Raw genomic sequence first — 16,435 nt, forward strand, 5'->3', positions numbered from 1 at the left:
GAAAACCATTAGCTTCCGTGCACCGTCCGCCCAAGCCAGCAAAATAACCAAGTTCAACATACGCCTGGACAACATAATGTCGAAGAATAAAAAACTGTCGCTGTCGGGCGGCGATACGACGGAGAAATTTATTTACAAACCCAAGGATCTGATATGGTAAGCCCGGACCGTGGACCCATCAATATATTCGCTGTATTCCCAGCTGCGCTGTGCCGCGAAATAAAAGAAAACTAGAGATGAAAATCAAAGCAAACACCTAACCTCAATTGCGCACCGTTGGCGCTCCGAAAAAAAATATGAAGAAAAAAAAGAGCCAGTGAAGTGTGCATAAAAAAGCAATTAGCGCTGCCTTTTAGACAGCCACGCAGCCCAGTATGTAGCTCCATCCGAATGACGACCATAATTCCGGAGCTACGTGCGTGGATTCCGGGCGCGAGACGTCGACTTCTCTGCGTTGGCGCTTTTTTCGCGCGCGCGCCCTTTTTTTTCTCCTACTTGCGGCCAATATAAGTTTTCCCTGTTCTAATAGCGCATTTTCCTTCATTTTCCTTGCAGGGCCAAAATGAAGGGCTTCACTCCGTGGCCAGGAATGGTAAGCATTGCATTTGCCGATCGGAATGTTTACGCCGCGTCGACGTCGCGTCGCTGCCGCCTTCTCTGCTGCCATGTTGTTGTGTTTGTTTTCGACTGTACTTTTCGATTCAACGCTGCCGGCTTCGCTGCCGCCGCTCTGCCCGCAGCCACGCACTTGCACACATTGCCCCGTTGCCGTTGTTGTTGTTGCCGCTGAGGAAATGGTCTCTTCCATGGAGCCGCTATCGGGGGCCACGAGCTGCAGCTTTCGATCGTGTGTACAGCCGCTGGAAAGCAGCATGTGCACTCGGAGGAGGGGGAGTGACGCGCGGCAGGCGTGGAGTTTGAACACAGACGTTGCCAAGGATATCAGTTCCCAGTTTTGTTATTCTATGACGCTCAAAAGGAGTTTTGTTAATATATTAACTTTTGTTTGACATTAGCATTTTCATCGGTAATCTTGTGATACCAATGGGTTCTTTAGAGTTTTGTGAAATGTGCTAATGATAGTGAATCACCTCAACTTAGGTTTTATCAAATTGGTTTTGTGCAAGTTGCTGGAAAAATGAGGATATATTATTTAATATGTTTTATATTTTCAAATCCTTATAATTCCTAGATCAAATGTAAAGTTAAAGAGTGGTTTTCGATTGAAATGGGAAATGAAAAGGCAACATTTTGGATATGTTTTGTTTCGTGCGAGATAACGCTTTGTAAATGGGCTATCACAAAATAGATTGGTGCGAGGGCATTCATAGGCACATCTTTATAGAGTGAAATGCATTAGATAATTCATTGTCTGCTAAAAATGTTACAAATTCTGCAGGCTTGTATAGACTTTAAAGATATGCTGTGGTGGAAGCTAATTTTGATTTCTCTTCTTAGATTGTCGATCCTCCACTTGATCTGCTCAGCCAGCAGCGTCGGGCGAATACCAAATGCGTGTTCTTCTTTGGATCTAGGAATTTGTAAGTAAAATGCACGCCAACCCCAAAAGAGCCTGTACTAACACGGGTAATATTTAACAGTGCCTGGATTGAGGAGAACAACATCAAGCCCTTCGAAGGACCCTGGAAGGAGGAACTGGCCAAGGTGAGCAAGCCCGCTGCTTTCCGACACGCCATGACGGATATCGAAAAGTACATTGACGACCCCGCCGAGGTGGACGAGCAGGTGAACAAAAGCTGCGGTGCGCCGAATCACGCAACCGAGGCTGATTTTGACAAGATCCGGGATGGCCTGGACAGCGAGGAGATTGCGGGAGAGGAAGCAACTGCCGATGGCAACAATGGAGTGGTGGCCCATGTGGTGGGCAGCCCCGATGAGGGCGATGGCTTGGATGTGGAAATCAATGCAGATTCATCAGCGTCACCAGTCCCGACGCCGGCGGTCACAACGAAGGTAGCTGGCAAGCGGACGCCGAAAGCAAAGTCTGTGGCCGCTACATCGGTCAAGTCGACAAAAGGATTGGCAAAATCTGCACAGAAACGGCGTACATCTGCCCAACACTCGCCCAGTGGGCCATCGAATGCCAAGCGAGGCAAGCGGGAAGTTTCCCGGGAGGCATTGCAGGACGCGGATGAAGCCAGCTCCACGCCCACTGGCCGACGTCGGGTCGAGACTGACGCACTCTTGGCCTCAATCGCTGCCAAGCGTGCACCGAATGCAATTGCTCTGCTTGACCGACCGGTTGTCACGCGGCCAGAGGCCCAAGTTATCGACATGACCTCGCGCTCCAACACATTGGCCGATCGCGAAATCGTGCCTTCAGAGCAGACCTTCGGCTTCCTGGGTCTTGGCATGATGGGATCCACCATAGTCAAGGATTTGATCTACACGGGTCACAAGGTTGTGGTCTGGAACCGCACCATTGACAAGGTAAAGCTTCACGATAGCAAGTTCACACATAAATCCTACAACAATCTCGTTTTGTAGTGCCAACCGTTTGCCGAGGCCGGCGCTGAGGTTAAGGACACACCCATGGATGTTGTGGAAGCTGCCGACATTATCTTTTGCTGTGTGTCCGATCCAAAGGGCGCCAAGGATGTAAGTTTAAACGTTTTCATGTATATACATATTTTATTTTTGTTAACAAAAATTAGATTTTGGCCTTGGGGCTTCTATTGAATTCACATGACTAATCCGCGCTTTTTACCTTAAAAAGTACATATGAATGAAAGCAAACAGTTAAAAATATCTCGACGATTTTCTGACGCTCTCTTTGCAAAGCAAAGTTCCTTAGACTGTATAAAATTAAAAAATATTAGAAGACAAAATAATTGTGCAACTGGGATGGCGTAATTTGGCATTCTTCTTATTTATACATTCTTTTTATTCGCTGTTTAGCTCGTATTTGGCAACTGCGGCGTTCTGCAGTTGAAGGACTTGAACAATAAGGCCTACGTTGAAATGTCTACAATTGATCCGGACACTTCGTTGGACATTGGCGAGGGCATCAAGCAGTGCAACGGTCGCTATCTTGAGGCACAAATTCACGGCTCGCGCCAGGAGGCTGCCGATGGCATGCTCATCATTCTCGCCGGTGGAGATCGTTCAGTGTTCGAGGAGTGCCACTCGTGCTTCAAGACCATTGCCAAGAACACCTTCTTCTTGGGGAGTAAGTACAGCCTGCACTGATAACCATTTCCTGTGAAACAATTTATTAAAATATGTCGTTTGTTCACATCTAGCAGATATCGGTAACGCCTGCAAAGTAAACCTAATTTTGCAAACCATTTTGGGAGTGAGTCTGGTCGGATTGGCTGAGGCGTTAGCACTTGGTAGGTTTTGTTTATTGTAAGCAGTAAGCAGCCTGAACTAATAGATCTTTTTATTTTTGCTCTTGCAGCTGATCGTTTCTCGATCTCTCTGAACGACATCATAGACATTTTGGATTTGACTTCAATGAAATCAACAATGCTGCTGGCTAAGGGCAAAGGTATGGATAGCACCTTGGCTATCTCCTAGTGTTTATCTGATCCTATTTATTAAATTCATTTGCAGAAATGGCCAAGGGTGACTTCAATCCCCAGCAGCCTTTGAGCCACATGCAACGCGACTTGCGCTTGGTGCTAAACATGGCTGAGAATCTGGACCAGTCCATGCCCGTCACCAGCATCACCAACGAGGTGTTCAAGCACACCAAGCGCTTGGGCTACAGTGAACACGACTCGAGCGCCGTATTCGTAAGATCCAGATTTTAACATTTAGTTAACACGACTAACGTTTAAACTATGTTTTATCAATTAGTTTAAAGCGTACACCGAACAGAACGACAGAACCGACAAACGACTGACTAAAAAAAAACCAAACAGGACCGTAATAGAAACGCATAACCCTCACTTATCCACCCACCAATCCAAACTGACAGAGGCGTTCGTTCGCAAGGAGTTCTCCTACCCTTGCGATTTGCGGCGCCACCCCAACCTTCTGCATCTTCCCCAATCGCCCCATATACAAAGCGTTTATTGCAATATGGCTCCGATTCGCTGGGAATCGCAGAACCGTGTCGTCCTGCTTTGGACGCAGGAGCCACTGAAGTGTGCGCTTGGGTGAGATGTGTTCAACAGCTGGCGGATGAAGAGCACAGTCTTTCCGGGATCACTTCAATCAAGTTTAGAGTTTATTGTATCGTATTCTTGACGGGTGAAACGTAATCCCCAGAGAGGAGGGAGGAGGCCAGGGCGCCGTGTTTCCGATTTTATATGTGTAAGGTCTTGCTTTCCAAATATCATTTTTACGCATGTGCATACGTAACTTGTAATTGTATAGAATACTACATCCGAATAAAATGTACAAAGCATACTTGTGAAAGACAACGCCGATTTTGCGAAACCGAGCGAAGCATTGACCCCCCAAAGTGTGTCGATCCAACCTCCCAGCCTCCCACTTTTTGTGCATTTACTCCAGTCCTATATTATCCTGTATACATTTAACACCCCCTTTTTTTCTAAGAGTTAACAGTAGGTAGTAATCGATCATACTGCGTAGAAGGGCGAACCTATTTGGAGTGACGGTAACGACAGATTGGTTTAGTTTTAGCCATCTCTCCCCATCATCTGTCACTGCAACAAACGAGACAAAACCTGAAACGGAAAAAAACGGTACAGAACGCACCACAACCGATACACAACCGATACGAAAACGTAAACTACAACAACCGGAAGAAAACAAAATAGAGTAAACTTTGATCGACCCCTTTGCGTGGGTCGCTATTAATAATAATAATAAGAATATATAATAAATAATATATTTTACTTATTATTTAGTCTGTATTTTGTTGTAAAACAAAGATTAATAAAAAGATAATTTTAATAGAGGATGTAAGGAAATGAAATTGAGTTCGCATTGCAATATGATTAGTAGTTCATATATTTTGGATAATACAGTATTAAAATGTGAGTGCAATTGTAACTTTATTTAAATTGACATGCATAAGGGAAATGTGTGTTTGGGAATTTAATAATATTAAGTTTTTATACTTCTTTTTAACCTTTTCGATTAGTATGAAAGGTATATTTTTACTTATCTTTATTGGAAAGTTTTCTTCGCGGCACAGTTCTATCATTTGTATTATTTAAGAAAATTCAATACATTCTAGAAATATTGATTCCATATTTTTTTAGTTGCTAAATTCTCTTTTTAACCAAAATATAAATATAATTTTCATAGAGGTGAATATGAAACATCGAAATAAACTTATTAAAAATAATTTAAAAACAACTAGTTCCCATTTTTAGTGGTTCCAGCGATAGGAAATAATCGCTTCACGGAGTTGCTGGAAACATCGATAGCATCGCGTGAGCATCGACTTTTGTTCCATCCCTATCGTGGATGTTTATGTGGTGCGTGTGTGGCAGAATTATTATCAAAATTATTGAAAGAATCAATTTTGAGCCCGCAGATCGTCACACTTGCTAGAAAATGTCGGAAAAGAAGCGAACCCGTCGCCGCAAGGATGTAAGTGCTACCGTTTCCAATTAGATGCTCCCAACGGGGCTGCGCGTGTGTGGGTGCCACAGTCCAATTGGCATGCCGAAAGTGTTTGTTTTTTGTTTTGATAAAAAATGAGAAAAAAACGTGTGCATGCAGAAAAAAAAAATGTAAAATCGACTCGAAGCGAAACGAAACGCTGAATTGCGAGATCAGATGGGCCATTCAATATATTAATATTATTTGTGGGGGGCGAGTTCAGTGCAGGTTGCGCTGCTCTTTGGAGAAACCCCGTGGAATGCCCCCCGCCCGCAGAAGGTCTATAATTAGCTTTGTGGAAAATGTCTTGGCTGCGTATTTAGCTGTATCTGGAATTTGAGTTCTTTTTTTTTTACTTTTCAGTCAATTAAGTTTTGGGGTCTACAATACAAACAGCTGAGCTTACAAGCTTTTGCCTGTCTGGCAACGCCGTAAGTCTGTCTTGTAAGCCGATCTCTCTCATTCGCTCGCTCGCTCTCTCCCGCTCTCCCTCTCGCTCATTACCCACACATGTCAGGTGCAGGCCCACTTATCAGCTGCTCACGTTGTTGTTGTTGTTGTTATTCGTGTTGTTGTTGGGGAAAGTTTGAGTACGCGTGTAAGTTGGGCAGAGGCGGCGTTCAAGAGGGCTTTGTTTACCATTGGCCCCACACATACCTGGGAAATTCTCACTAATATTATTTCACTCATTAAACAGCTATGAGTAGCTATACAACTTCAAACCCCCTTGCTTATTTTCCAACTGCGCCCCTGTTTAGTATCCATGTGTTTGTTTGTTGTGGTGATCGCCAGCTCGTTTGACCAGAGTCAAGATTCAATACTTTCTAGACTCTCCGAGCGAATGCAACACGTCACGGCCAAGAAAAACTACAACCGCTTCTGGACTAGTTGTTTCCATTTATTTAGTTCGCAGTTTTTAAGTTACGCATATAAATTCTCGTAATGAGTGTAGAGGAGGAGTACTTCCAGGAGGAGGAGGAAGAGGAGACGGATATATACGACGATGGCACGGTACTAAGGAAAAAATAAAACCCACGTATAATAAAGCCATCTCAACGGCTTTAGGGTGACGAATACAAAATTGGTGTCGTGGCCTATATTCGCCTGTAGTCCCCCCATTGAACCGATCGATCGTGAAAGTGAGTTTCTGACCTGGTTTTCGGACCTTTTTCTTTTTTTCTTATAGGAGTACACTGAACCGGGTGCCCAGAAGGTGGACAAGCCATCAAAGGACGAGAAGAACGTGGCCAAGTGGCTGAAGAAAAACGTTAAGACGAAGAAGACCAAGTTCCTGAGCCACATCGTCGAGTACTTCACCTCCAGCAAGGCCATCGATGCTCTGATGAAATCCAAATTCACCGAGGGCAGCAATCCGCTTTTCACCACCCGGGAGCAGGTAATCGAGTTTCTAGACGTGATGCTGGAGCACAAGTTCTTCCATCGCGCCAAGAAGGTGCCCGTCACTCTGGAGGAGATCAGAGGAAAGTCTGGAGGCGACAAGAAGGCGGACAAGGAGAAGAGCCAAGACAAGGAAAAGGAAAAGGACAAGGCAAAGGATGACAAGAAGGATACCGATCCGGAAGGCGATAATGGCCAAGGAGACGGAGGTGCGTCTGGCAATGAAAAAGAGAAGGAGAAAAAGGAGAAGAAAAAGCGCAAGATCCGCCTGGACATGCATCCCGAGCAGATCTTCGTGGACGGCTCCGAGGCATACGTCTGGATTTACGATCCCATTCCGCTCCACTACTGGATCTTCGGTTTCATCCTGCTACTTGGCGCCGTTGGCATTTGCCTATTCCCTCTGTGGCCTCCACTGCTACGCAAGGGTGTCTACTACTTGTCCATTACGGGTGCAGGCTTCCTTGTTTTCATCCTGGCTCTGACCATTGTACGTCTTATTGTGTTCATCATCATGTGGGCAATAACCGGCGGCAAGTTGCACTTCTGGATCTTCCCCAACCTAACCGAGGATGTGAGCTTCTTCGCCTCCTTCTGGCCACTATATGAGGTTTGTTTCGAATTATCCATTTATGTTAGTTTACTAAATTAACTTTTTTTCCAGAGCAACTATAACAGTGACCAAAATAATTCGTCCGCCAAGACCGACAAGAAATCGAAATCGAAGGACAAGAAGAAGGAAAAAGATAGCGATGCCGAGGACACAGCCGTGGATGCGGATGGAGATGCTGACGGTGATGTGGATGCGGAGGTTTCCACGCTTGAACCAGAGAAAATCGAGCTTATCAAAGAACATGACACAGACTTGGAGATCCGCAAACGTCGCAAAGTGGGTGCCGACGAATACGAGGAAGACGATGTGGATGAAGAAGAACCGAAGACGCAGCCCAAGGATTCCAAAGCTGGGTAAGACGGAACCGCTCAGTAATGACAAGGATTCCTGCTTTATTGCTCGAATTTGTATTTATAATTTCTTTTATTTCCGTCGAAATTTTGGTTGTATGTTTTTCATACACTAAACCATATTGGATAGCACAAAAGACATACATTAACTCTAGCTATTAATTGTAAATCCTTTGTTCCTTAATAAATATTATTGTATAATTCAAATGCATTAATCCGATTCTTGGTTTGCGTTTCATAACATTTTTATTTCGTTTACGGAGCATGTCATTTGTAAATACATTTGTTTCGTGATTTGTGGTGGCTCATTTTATTGGTTGCTGGTTTTTGTTTTCTGGTGATACTTGAGGTATTCCAAAGGTGATGTTCCAATTCGTTACAATGTAAATTTAAAATCTCGTAAGTTATCACAACAAAGCAGAGTAAGTTTTGCATCCCATTCATTTGATATTCATTTTACTTAAAGTCCTGTATTTACTTTTGATGAATGCACTAACATAACATTTTTAGTAATTTCCCACTTATTTTCTTTGCTTTCAGAACGCCACGCAACTCGGGATCGGATTCGGAGAGCTCGAGTAAAGATTACGAGATAATCAGTTCAAGTGAAGTCCAAAACGTTGCTGGCAACTAAGATGAAGAAACCACAATATATATATTATTATTTAATGATCCACATCTAGCTAATTGATAAGACATAGAACAAGAATCACACATCAAGTACATCAGCAAACACACACGATTCCAAGTACAGCGAATTATTGTCCCACAAGAAATGCGATCGGTGTCGTTATTTTCGATTGATGATTTCCCAATCCGCTTTAAATTGAGCTTAGTTTTGAGGTTTTCCAATATTTTTTTGTGTTGGAAGTAGGCTTGCATGTGAAACACGATATTTTTAAACGGAATATTATGTGACATTTGGTTTTCCACCATGCAGTTGGACCTCGTTTTTCCGCAAAAGTTCTCAAGCCGTTAAACAAAATACAAATATATTACTTATTTCTATTCCTATGTTTGTAAATGTATACAGCAGAGCGCACTAGGCAGGTGCAAGAAACGATTGCAATTGATAATAATCATAGCGAGTACGTACGTAGATGTGAGCGCATACGTTTCTATGTGCAAAAATATTTACTCTACATGTAATTAAAGAAAAACTAACAACTTAATGAAATTAGTAGTGTAACACGCAATTAACTATTATATAAATAAAGCTAGGCAATTCTGATCTGATGTGAGAGATATTTGAGCGTTTTTTAGTTCTTGCTCGAACGTTTTATTAAAAAATATACAACATACAATTTGTCTTTAAAATTAAACTCGTGGTTTTAAAGGGATTAAAAACGAAAATTAACAACGTCTATAAATTTTAGTTTTAAGTAACTAGATATCCTTTATAACTAAGTTTGCGGCTCATCTATGACCACAGTTATTTGAAAAGTTCTTTGCTTGTGTGGAACGGTTATAAGCAAATGATCCTTCGAATTGGCGACGAATTCTCGAGGGTCTTGGTTCTGAGATAAATCACGTGGTCTTATGATCATACTCCGTCCAATTTGATCGAATGGATCGTAGACTGTGAGCTTGGCAAGAAGTTGGGCACACGATGGACAACCGAGCAGCCAGAAGAAAACGCCGGCTAATGTATCATCCTTTGCCATTTTTGGAGCAGCTAGCATGGTCAGTGGATGATTCCGCATTCGATGTGATCTAAGGGTGCTGTATTAGGATTAGTAAATGGATATATCTTTTTAGTTTTCAGTAGCTAACCTTTCCTTCGCTAAGCTGGTGTAAAAGAGAAGGGCCACAAAAGTGTTTCCTTTGGTGAGGAGAGCGCCATCGAAGGAGAACTGCTTTGGTAAACCTTCCACTAATTGATGGTAATCTTCCTGTGGTGAAGCACCTTTGGTTTTCCCAACTCTATGATCTTGCAGGATATGGGAAGAAAATGTGTTCGTCTTTATAAGGCTTCCGCACATGTGAATGGGACAGTAATACTCTTCTCCCAGAGATGTTTCCGAATCATCCTGCACAATATTATTTGGATGAGCTGAGCCCATTGAGATTACTTGCCAGTTCAGAGGAGGCAATCCTTCATACTCGGTGGTTCTACAGGTCATCATCGGTTCCGATGCTCCATCAGAATCAGTTTCTACCTTAGATTCTTTAGCTAGACACTTTGGTTCACTTGAGGAGCACCGGTTGGCTATAAGACGTAGTGGCTTTTGACTTGAACTTAATTCCGTGAAGGAATTTGAAAAAGCTGTATCCGTTTCTTTATTCAAAATGGCATTTGGTCCAAGTTTCAAGTTTTCTTGTGTAGAGTTTGCATTATATTCTTCGAAAACACTTAATTTGTTTGTAAATGGTTCCACAAATTTGTCAACTGAATCTGAATCATTTGATTTTAGCAACTTTATCGGTTTACTCATAATTTTTTTGATCTTCTGTTGCAAGGATTTGTCGATTTGTTTTCTAATCGCATTGCTCAATTTTGAGTGACTGTACTTTTGTAACGTAATGCGGTTTTCCTGGTACAATGTATCCTTCGAATTTTCTTTATTTTCTTTTGATCTCGCAAACGTATTACCAACTGCCGTAATGTCAGTCTTTGGATTGGATTCTTTTAATGGATTCTCTTCCTTTCTTAAACTTTTTAAATCTGCATTTGATGTTTGGCTCATATTGTTGTCACTTAAGGAACTAAAATTAGCATTTATGCATTTCTCATTCATATCTACCAATTGGTTTTCATAATCAGTTAATTTGTCATTGGGATGGTTAAAACTATCTGCTTTTTGTGTGGTGAACGACAATTCAAGATTTTCGTATATAGTCTTTCGACTTTCCGATTTTTCTGGCTGGGTTGGATCAACCGGAAGACACGGGTTTTTGTGGCTTATAGGTTGCTCCTTTGGACTCGCTGTATGAGGTATTGGAGTACAGCTTCCGCTAATGTCATCCGAACTTCGATAGGATAGCAGCTCGTTGGGACTAATGTCAGGGATACGAAACTCAAAGAGGGACGAAGACGGATAGTCCGGAAGAATATTTTCCTTGATATAGCAATTCGTGGCTTGACCGATATGCACCAACTCACCAACATAAGTGGGAACCAGTGTTTTGGGGATTACTAGACTCCTATGAGATACAGTCTCGCAGATTTGCATCACTCCCCAGTTGAACGATGGCTCCTTATGTCTACGTAATTGAAAGTTATTATCCGGTATTTGAGATTGGTTTAAATTCACATCTTTAAGTGCGATTCTGGGTCGTTTTTGAAGACATTCGTGGTGTATCTTGGAAAGAGTGATCTTTGGTTGATCATATATTTTGGCTGGATTGTTATCCCTCCGTAGGATTTTATCTATTTTTGCTTGTATATTTAAACAATTTGAAGTGCTATGATCTTTTATGGGAGTCTGTGATGCCAAAGAATCCTCCTTCCTTTGAATGCTTGTACTTATGGATTGCCGTCTTATATTTTCCTCTTTTGCGATGTCATCCGTAGCTTTTCGCTTTTGCATACTTCGGTTTTCTCTAAAAAGCTCTGGGATTACCCCTTGATCTCCTAGTGTCTTCCTTTCGTGTTCGAGTTTTTTACATTCTTGTGCTCCTGAAAAGGATCTTAAGTTATTTAGCCTTTGCTTTATTGCGCATCCTATCTTTTTATTCAGCCTGATTTGATTCGCATCGGGTTTTCCTGGAACTTTACTATCCTTTATTTTAATTTTGGCAAATATATCTTCACGATGCTTATGCTGTCCGCAGCGAGCACACTTATATAATGTCGATTTGGGTTTGGTTTCGCAAATTCGTTCCCAGGTTGAATTGCTTATGCTTAGTGTTTTTGAAACGGGCTGGGAATAATCTTCGTAGTGGTTTGTTTTATTTGAAGAAAATACACTGTGCTCATTTGATACATTACTTTTCAAAGAAACGCGTTCAGGGTCCTCGACAAACATGTCGTTGATCGTCTTATTAATATCCTCCAATTCTGGTATCTTGTCATCCACGCAGTTTGAGCTTTTCGATTCCTGTGAGCTGAATACTTTGTCCATGATTGAGCTTAAAATGGAAGATCTCTCGAGGTCTTCCGACTCTTTGGCCTTAATTTCCCGATTGCTCTGCTGAGTAACTGCCGGTTTGGGGTCCGAGCTGTTGGTTGGTCTGGCTTTACCTGAAATATGACATTCGTTTCCAATGTTATCAATGGTTTTCTTAAGGTTTTTACGAACTGAATGCGTCATGAATAGGATGCCCGATAGATTGTCAGCGTTTGGACTCGGGGTGTTCTTGGTAGTGTTGAACTGAAAGTTCAAAGATTCAATGCGATTGTTGTGCACATCCTGTCGTGGTTCGATGTGCAGTGATTTCGGTCGATGGAGCATATATCGAGCGCTATTCACGACAAGAGCATCTTCGGATGGACCTTCATACTGATCAAATGGACAGAACTGGCTAGCCAGCTCGGAATCGGTCGATTGCGAGTCCTTACAGTTGCAGCTACTCAATCCACCACCCATCTCTCTGTCATCCTTCGAGTTTTGGCTGCTCAAGATATTGGTTAAGACTTTGGAAAGTGGTGGCAATGGGCGACTCCTGTGGATGCGTGGGCGAATGCTGTTCCTGCTCCTCTTGGAGATAGCTCCTCCAAAAGTATCCGTAATGGGACTCTGTAAGGGTATAAAGTTACTGACAAATAGATTGTTGTAGTTCTGTAGCAGGTTGTTTTTTGGATTGGAAACGGTATGGGCCGTGGCCACCAGGCTTGGCATCTCCGACCGTGCTGACTCCGGTTCTTGATGAGCTGGTGGTGGTGGTGCTGTGGGCGATGGCGGTGATGAAGGCAATGGCGATAGCGCAAGAGATGATGACGGCGTCGAAGGTGGCGGTGCTTTGGCCACCTGTCGACGACTCATCATCCCCTTCGGTTTCGAGTACAAGCCATGACGCCCCGGGTACCGCTTGCACTTCATCTCTTTGGGTGCTTCAGTACCTTCCTGGCCAACTTCTGCTTTGGCCAAGCCACCACACTTGAGGCAGTTCGTCCGGCAACAATTCTTGGCTTTCGGCTTCTTGCCCCTAATGGCTACCTTTACCCGAGTCTTTAGGCTTTTTTTGGGCTCCTCCACTTGGCTTTGCTCAGGGATAATCGTCTTCTGCTCCTCGGTGCCCTGATCTACATCCTTGTCGCTGGAGGAATCGGGTCCAGCCTGGGGGCGCCTGGCCAATCCGCACACCTGGCAGATCTGACGATGGTTTACCGGAATGTGGAGCACCGCCCGCGGCAGTTTCTCGCACAGGCACCACTCCCGCTGCCCTGCAGGTCCACTGGCCATGTTGTTCATGTACAATGAGTACAACTTGTAGAAGCGGAACATCAAAAGCTAGCTATTTTGATTTTTAGGCGGCCAATCAGGTCGAGATACTTTACAAGCAACGAAATGGCACATAGATTCCGGCAATTTTCGACAAATAAGGTTTTCTTAAATATATAGTCTATATGTTTGTTGTTATCGGGTACTTAAAATATTTAGACATATTTGTCAACTCTAGGTCGAGCTTAGGTTTCAAAAAATAGTTTTTTTATGTGAGATGGTAAAATGGTAAAAAGTGCTAAAAGGATAAAACTTGATACATTTGTACCATCGGTTTTGCGGCCTTTAAAGTAACTTGTTGTTAAACAAGTTAAACAAGAGTTCTTTCAGAACTCGCAATCAACTATTTTCTTAATTAATTTCATTGAAGCTGTATGTTCTGGAATTATTAAAATTTCTATTGTCTTTGTCTGCGGCTTCTGTAATTTGCAATAGAAGTTTGTGTGGCCGAATGGCTCTGATTGTACGTGTTTCTAGCCACTCACTCAGTTGGGAAATTTAATTAAGTTTCTGCTGCATTTTTAATGTACGCATTCAATGGAGTATTATTGCATTTTTTGCACTGTTGTCCGAATAAAGTAGATTTTGCTGAATGCCAGGCAGCGTCCTTCGAGAACAACAGTTCGCAAAATACTATTAAATATAGTATGCATACCCGCCCACTTCCTGCAAAAAGGAGATTAGTTGCATGCCATTCTAAGTGAAAATGCATGTTTCATATGCAATTACTGCTCGGGGAAAAGGATTACAGCACACACACACATATATATCTACAAATATATGTATTAACACTTATAATTGACAAACACACTTCACTTTGCCATTCAATCGTAGTTGGAATTTATTTCAATTTTTACTGCAATAAATATGCAAAATGCAACTAGCAAGCTCAAGGTGCAGGCAGCTTGACCCAATTTCTCGGCTCCTTCGGCAGCATCTTGTTTAATTAACTTTATAGCATTTGATGGATTGGTCAATCCCCCGCCCATCATTTAGCCAACCGGTTGGCCGGGCCAAGTCAATAAACACATTAAAAGCGCATCGCCTTACAAAACGCTCTGCATCTTCGGCTCATTGAGCAGATTTTGAGGAGCAAACTCGAGAGTTTGAGGCCAAGGCGTTTGGCAGAGAATTTATGCACTCAAATCAAGCAGGACGATAAATTATGCATCCAGTCGATATCCTGCCGGGAATTACCAAGTTCTCCAGTCGCACGTTCCTCTGTCCATTTTGAATTACACGCCGGCTGGACGGGATTTATGCGCGCCACTGGCCATAAAAATATTATTCCCAGACTACGGACTATAGTCCCTCCGAATCGGCGCCTAATTGTTCAGCATCGATTGTATTTCAATACATTCGACTACGAGGGACACTTAAAAAAAAAAAAGAACTTATTGCATTTTAAAATTGTTGAAATAAACTTCCAAAAATACTTGAAAAGATGTTTCCAATTGTGCTTTACTTTATTTCGAATAAATTTTAGCATGCTTTACGACACCTTTAACCACAAAATTCTTGGAAATATCTGAGATAAAAACTTCCTTAACTATAGTTTGGAATTACAATCTCATATGGCATGTTGCGAGTATTTCATCCTTGATCTTGGAAAATGTTTCTTACCCTGTACATGACGACAAAGTCAAATCGATGTCTGCGATTGGAGCAACAGAAATTATTTACTCCCTGGTGAGGCATTTTAATGCGTTTTTATTGCGATACTTTTAGCGTCATTTCATTTTCGGCATTTTTCTTTGGCCATGATGGCATTTTCCATGCCCCATTCCGTGGCATGGACCCGCCCATTATGCCCCTTTTGCTTTGGCTTCGCCAGCCGTAATTTTTGTAAATTTTTGGCGTGGCTTTTAGTTTGGCGTTTATTGCATTTCCTTCTGCATTTAAGGAACGGACGACCGACCGGAAATTTAATGTGTGGTGCAACTATTTGAGGCATGCACATACGCAAAATGGGGCGAATGTCGAGGGTCAAAGGGCAGCAGCTGCCGGGTGCGGAAAATCCGGGGTGCCAACGGTGGGGATTGCTGCTGGCCAAAGGCGGGGGGGAGGGAATATTTTCTGCAATAGGAGGAAAGTGGAAAGTTGTTCGGAAAATGCAACGCATACGTTGAATGCGATGGTCTTTGTTTTTTTTCACTGCGCCACAGATCAAAGGTAAAAAAAATAGCATATATAATTATCCGCAATCGCAGCTATTCCACCTCAACTTTAATTACGAAAGCGATTCTCGAGCAGTTCCACATGCTATTTGCCACATTCCTGGGCGGCAGCCATCGTTTTGGCAAATTCCAATTGTATATTAAATACTTGCCATTAAGTTTTAAGCAAATTTTAATTACAATGCCGACGCTTCCGCCATTTAACACAAAAACAATTTCCGCCCGAGCATACATATTTTAGATCAAATATTGCAACTGCTGCACGAAGTTCTGCTGGAATGGGGCGTGGACTGTGGACTTGAGCATCGAAAAGTGGAGCTGGGATGTGGGTGTGGGTGTGGATGGTTGCCTAAATGGTCTTTTTTTTCCACTCGGCTGGGCGGCTGGGCTGCCCCATGAAATATGAAATTCAGTTCGTGGCTACGTGACTTGGCAGTGTCTATTTTTCAGCAGGACTTGTGCTGCACAAACGCATCCCCTGTTTACTTATTTAACACAATTTTCACATTTCATAATTCAATGCTGGAGTTGGAGTTGGGGTGTTCCTGCCACAAAATGCTGGCAGCGAGGCAAGGTGGGCGTGGCTGTTGTGATACGCATGCGTAACCCCGCTTTGGGGCATTCAGTGCAGTGTGGTCCCATCACAACGTATTTTCCGTTTAATGTTTCTCATCTTGCAACTGGTGATTGCATGCAACTCTTTTCCACATTTTTTTTGGGGGGGAAAGTACCCTTATAAGTGGAAAGCGCTGTCTGGGATCTCAAAGCGAGACGACAACCTTGAAAGGCACTCAACAAATAAAAGCGAGCACTTCTTGCTAAACTCCGTGTGTCCTTCGCTCACAATTATTATACATAGTTCCTGTTTGTTGCACAGGCACATAACGTATCCGCCATGGTGGCCCACTCACGAACCTGACTCCTGATGCCGCTGGAGGGAGGGGGGTGGGGTGCGAAGTTTGCCTTTGA

General features: G+C 42.9%; 3 protein-coding genes across 10 annotated transcripts; 2 read left to right on the forward strand and 1 right to left on the reverse strand.

The window, feature by feature from the left end:
* The first annotated feature begins 76 nt into the window (after positions 1-76).
* On the forward strand, positions 77-4,398 carry LOC117141760 (putative oxidoreductase GLYR1 homolog). 2 transcript variants are annotated; one of them, XM_033305388.1, is made up of 9 exons: positions 77-156; positions 556-592; positions 1,459-1,541; positions 1,602-2,451; positions 2,509-2,619; positions 2,920-3,190; positions 3,264-3,353; positions 3,422-3,511; positions 3,577-4,398. In XM_033305388.1, exons 1-9 carry the CDS (start codon positions 77-79, stop codon positions 3,774-3,776), a joined length of 1,812 nt encoding a protein of 603 aa, XP_033161279.1. In that variant the 3' UTR covers positions 3,777-4,398. The 2 variants fall into 2 exon arrangements, with proteins under 2 accessions (XP_033161279.1, XP_033161287.1); XM_033305396.1 differs by having other exon boundaries at positions 3,267-3,353; positions 3,577-3,776.
* Positions 4,399-5,386: 988 nt separating this feature from the next.
* LOC117143913 (translocation protein SEC62) lies at positions 5,387-9,152 on the forward strand. 2 transcript variants are annotated; one of them, XM_033308837.1, is made up of 4 exons: positions 5,387-5,532; positions 6,731-7,552; positions 7,607-7,908; positions 8,446-9,152. In XM_033308837.1, exons 1-4 carry the CDS (start codon positions 5,497-5,499, stop codon positions 8,537-8,539), a joined length of 1,254 nt encoding a protein of 417 aa, XP_033164728.1. In that variant the 5' UTR covers positions 5,387-5,496; the 3' UTR covers positions 8,540-9,152. The 2 variants fall into 2 exon arrangements, with proteins under 2 accessions (XP_033164728.1, XP_033164721.1); XM_033308830.1 differs by lacking the exon at positions 5,387-5,532 and adding an exon at positions 6,365-6,555.
* A 2-nt stretch (positions 9,153-9,154) lies between these two features.
* Positions 9,155-13,449, reverse strand: LOC117143884. 6 transcript variants are annotated; one of them, XM_033308804.1, is made up of 3 exons: positions 13,176-13,449; positions 9,679-12,584; positions 9,155-9,627 (listed from the first exon to the last, which is right to left on the reverse strand). In XM_033308804.1, the coding sequence occupies exons 1-3, from the start codon at positions 13,290-13,292 to the stop codon at positions 9,309-9,311; spliced, it is 3,342 nt and encodes a 1,113-aa protein (XP_033164695.1). In that variant the 5' UTR covers positions 13,293-13,449; the 3' UTR covers positions 9,155-9,308. The 6 variants fall into 6 exon arrangements, with proteins under 6 accessions (XP_033164695.1, XP_033164687.1, XP_033164677.1 ...); XM_033308796.1 differs by having other exon boundaries at positions 9,679-11,779; positions 11,837-13,449; XM_033308786.1 differs by having other exon boundaries at positions 9,155-9,618; positions 9,679-13,449.
* Positions 13,450-16,435: the final 2,986 nt, after the last annotated feature.

Source organism: Drosophila mauritiana, chromosome 2L (assembly GCF_004382145.1).
Source record: "Drosophila mauritiana strain mau12 chromosome 2L, ASM438214v1, whole genome shotgun sequence".
Taxonomy (NCBI): Eukaryota; Metazoa; Arthropoda; class Insecta; order Diptera; family Drosophilidae; genus Drosophila; species Drosophila mauritiana.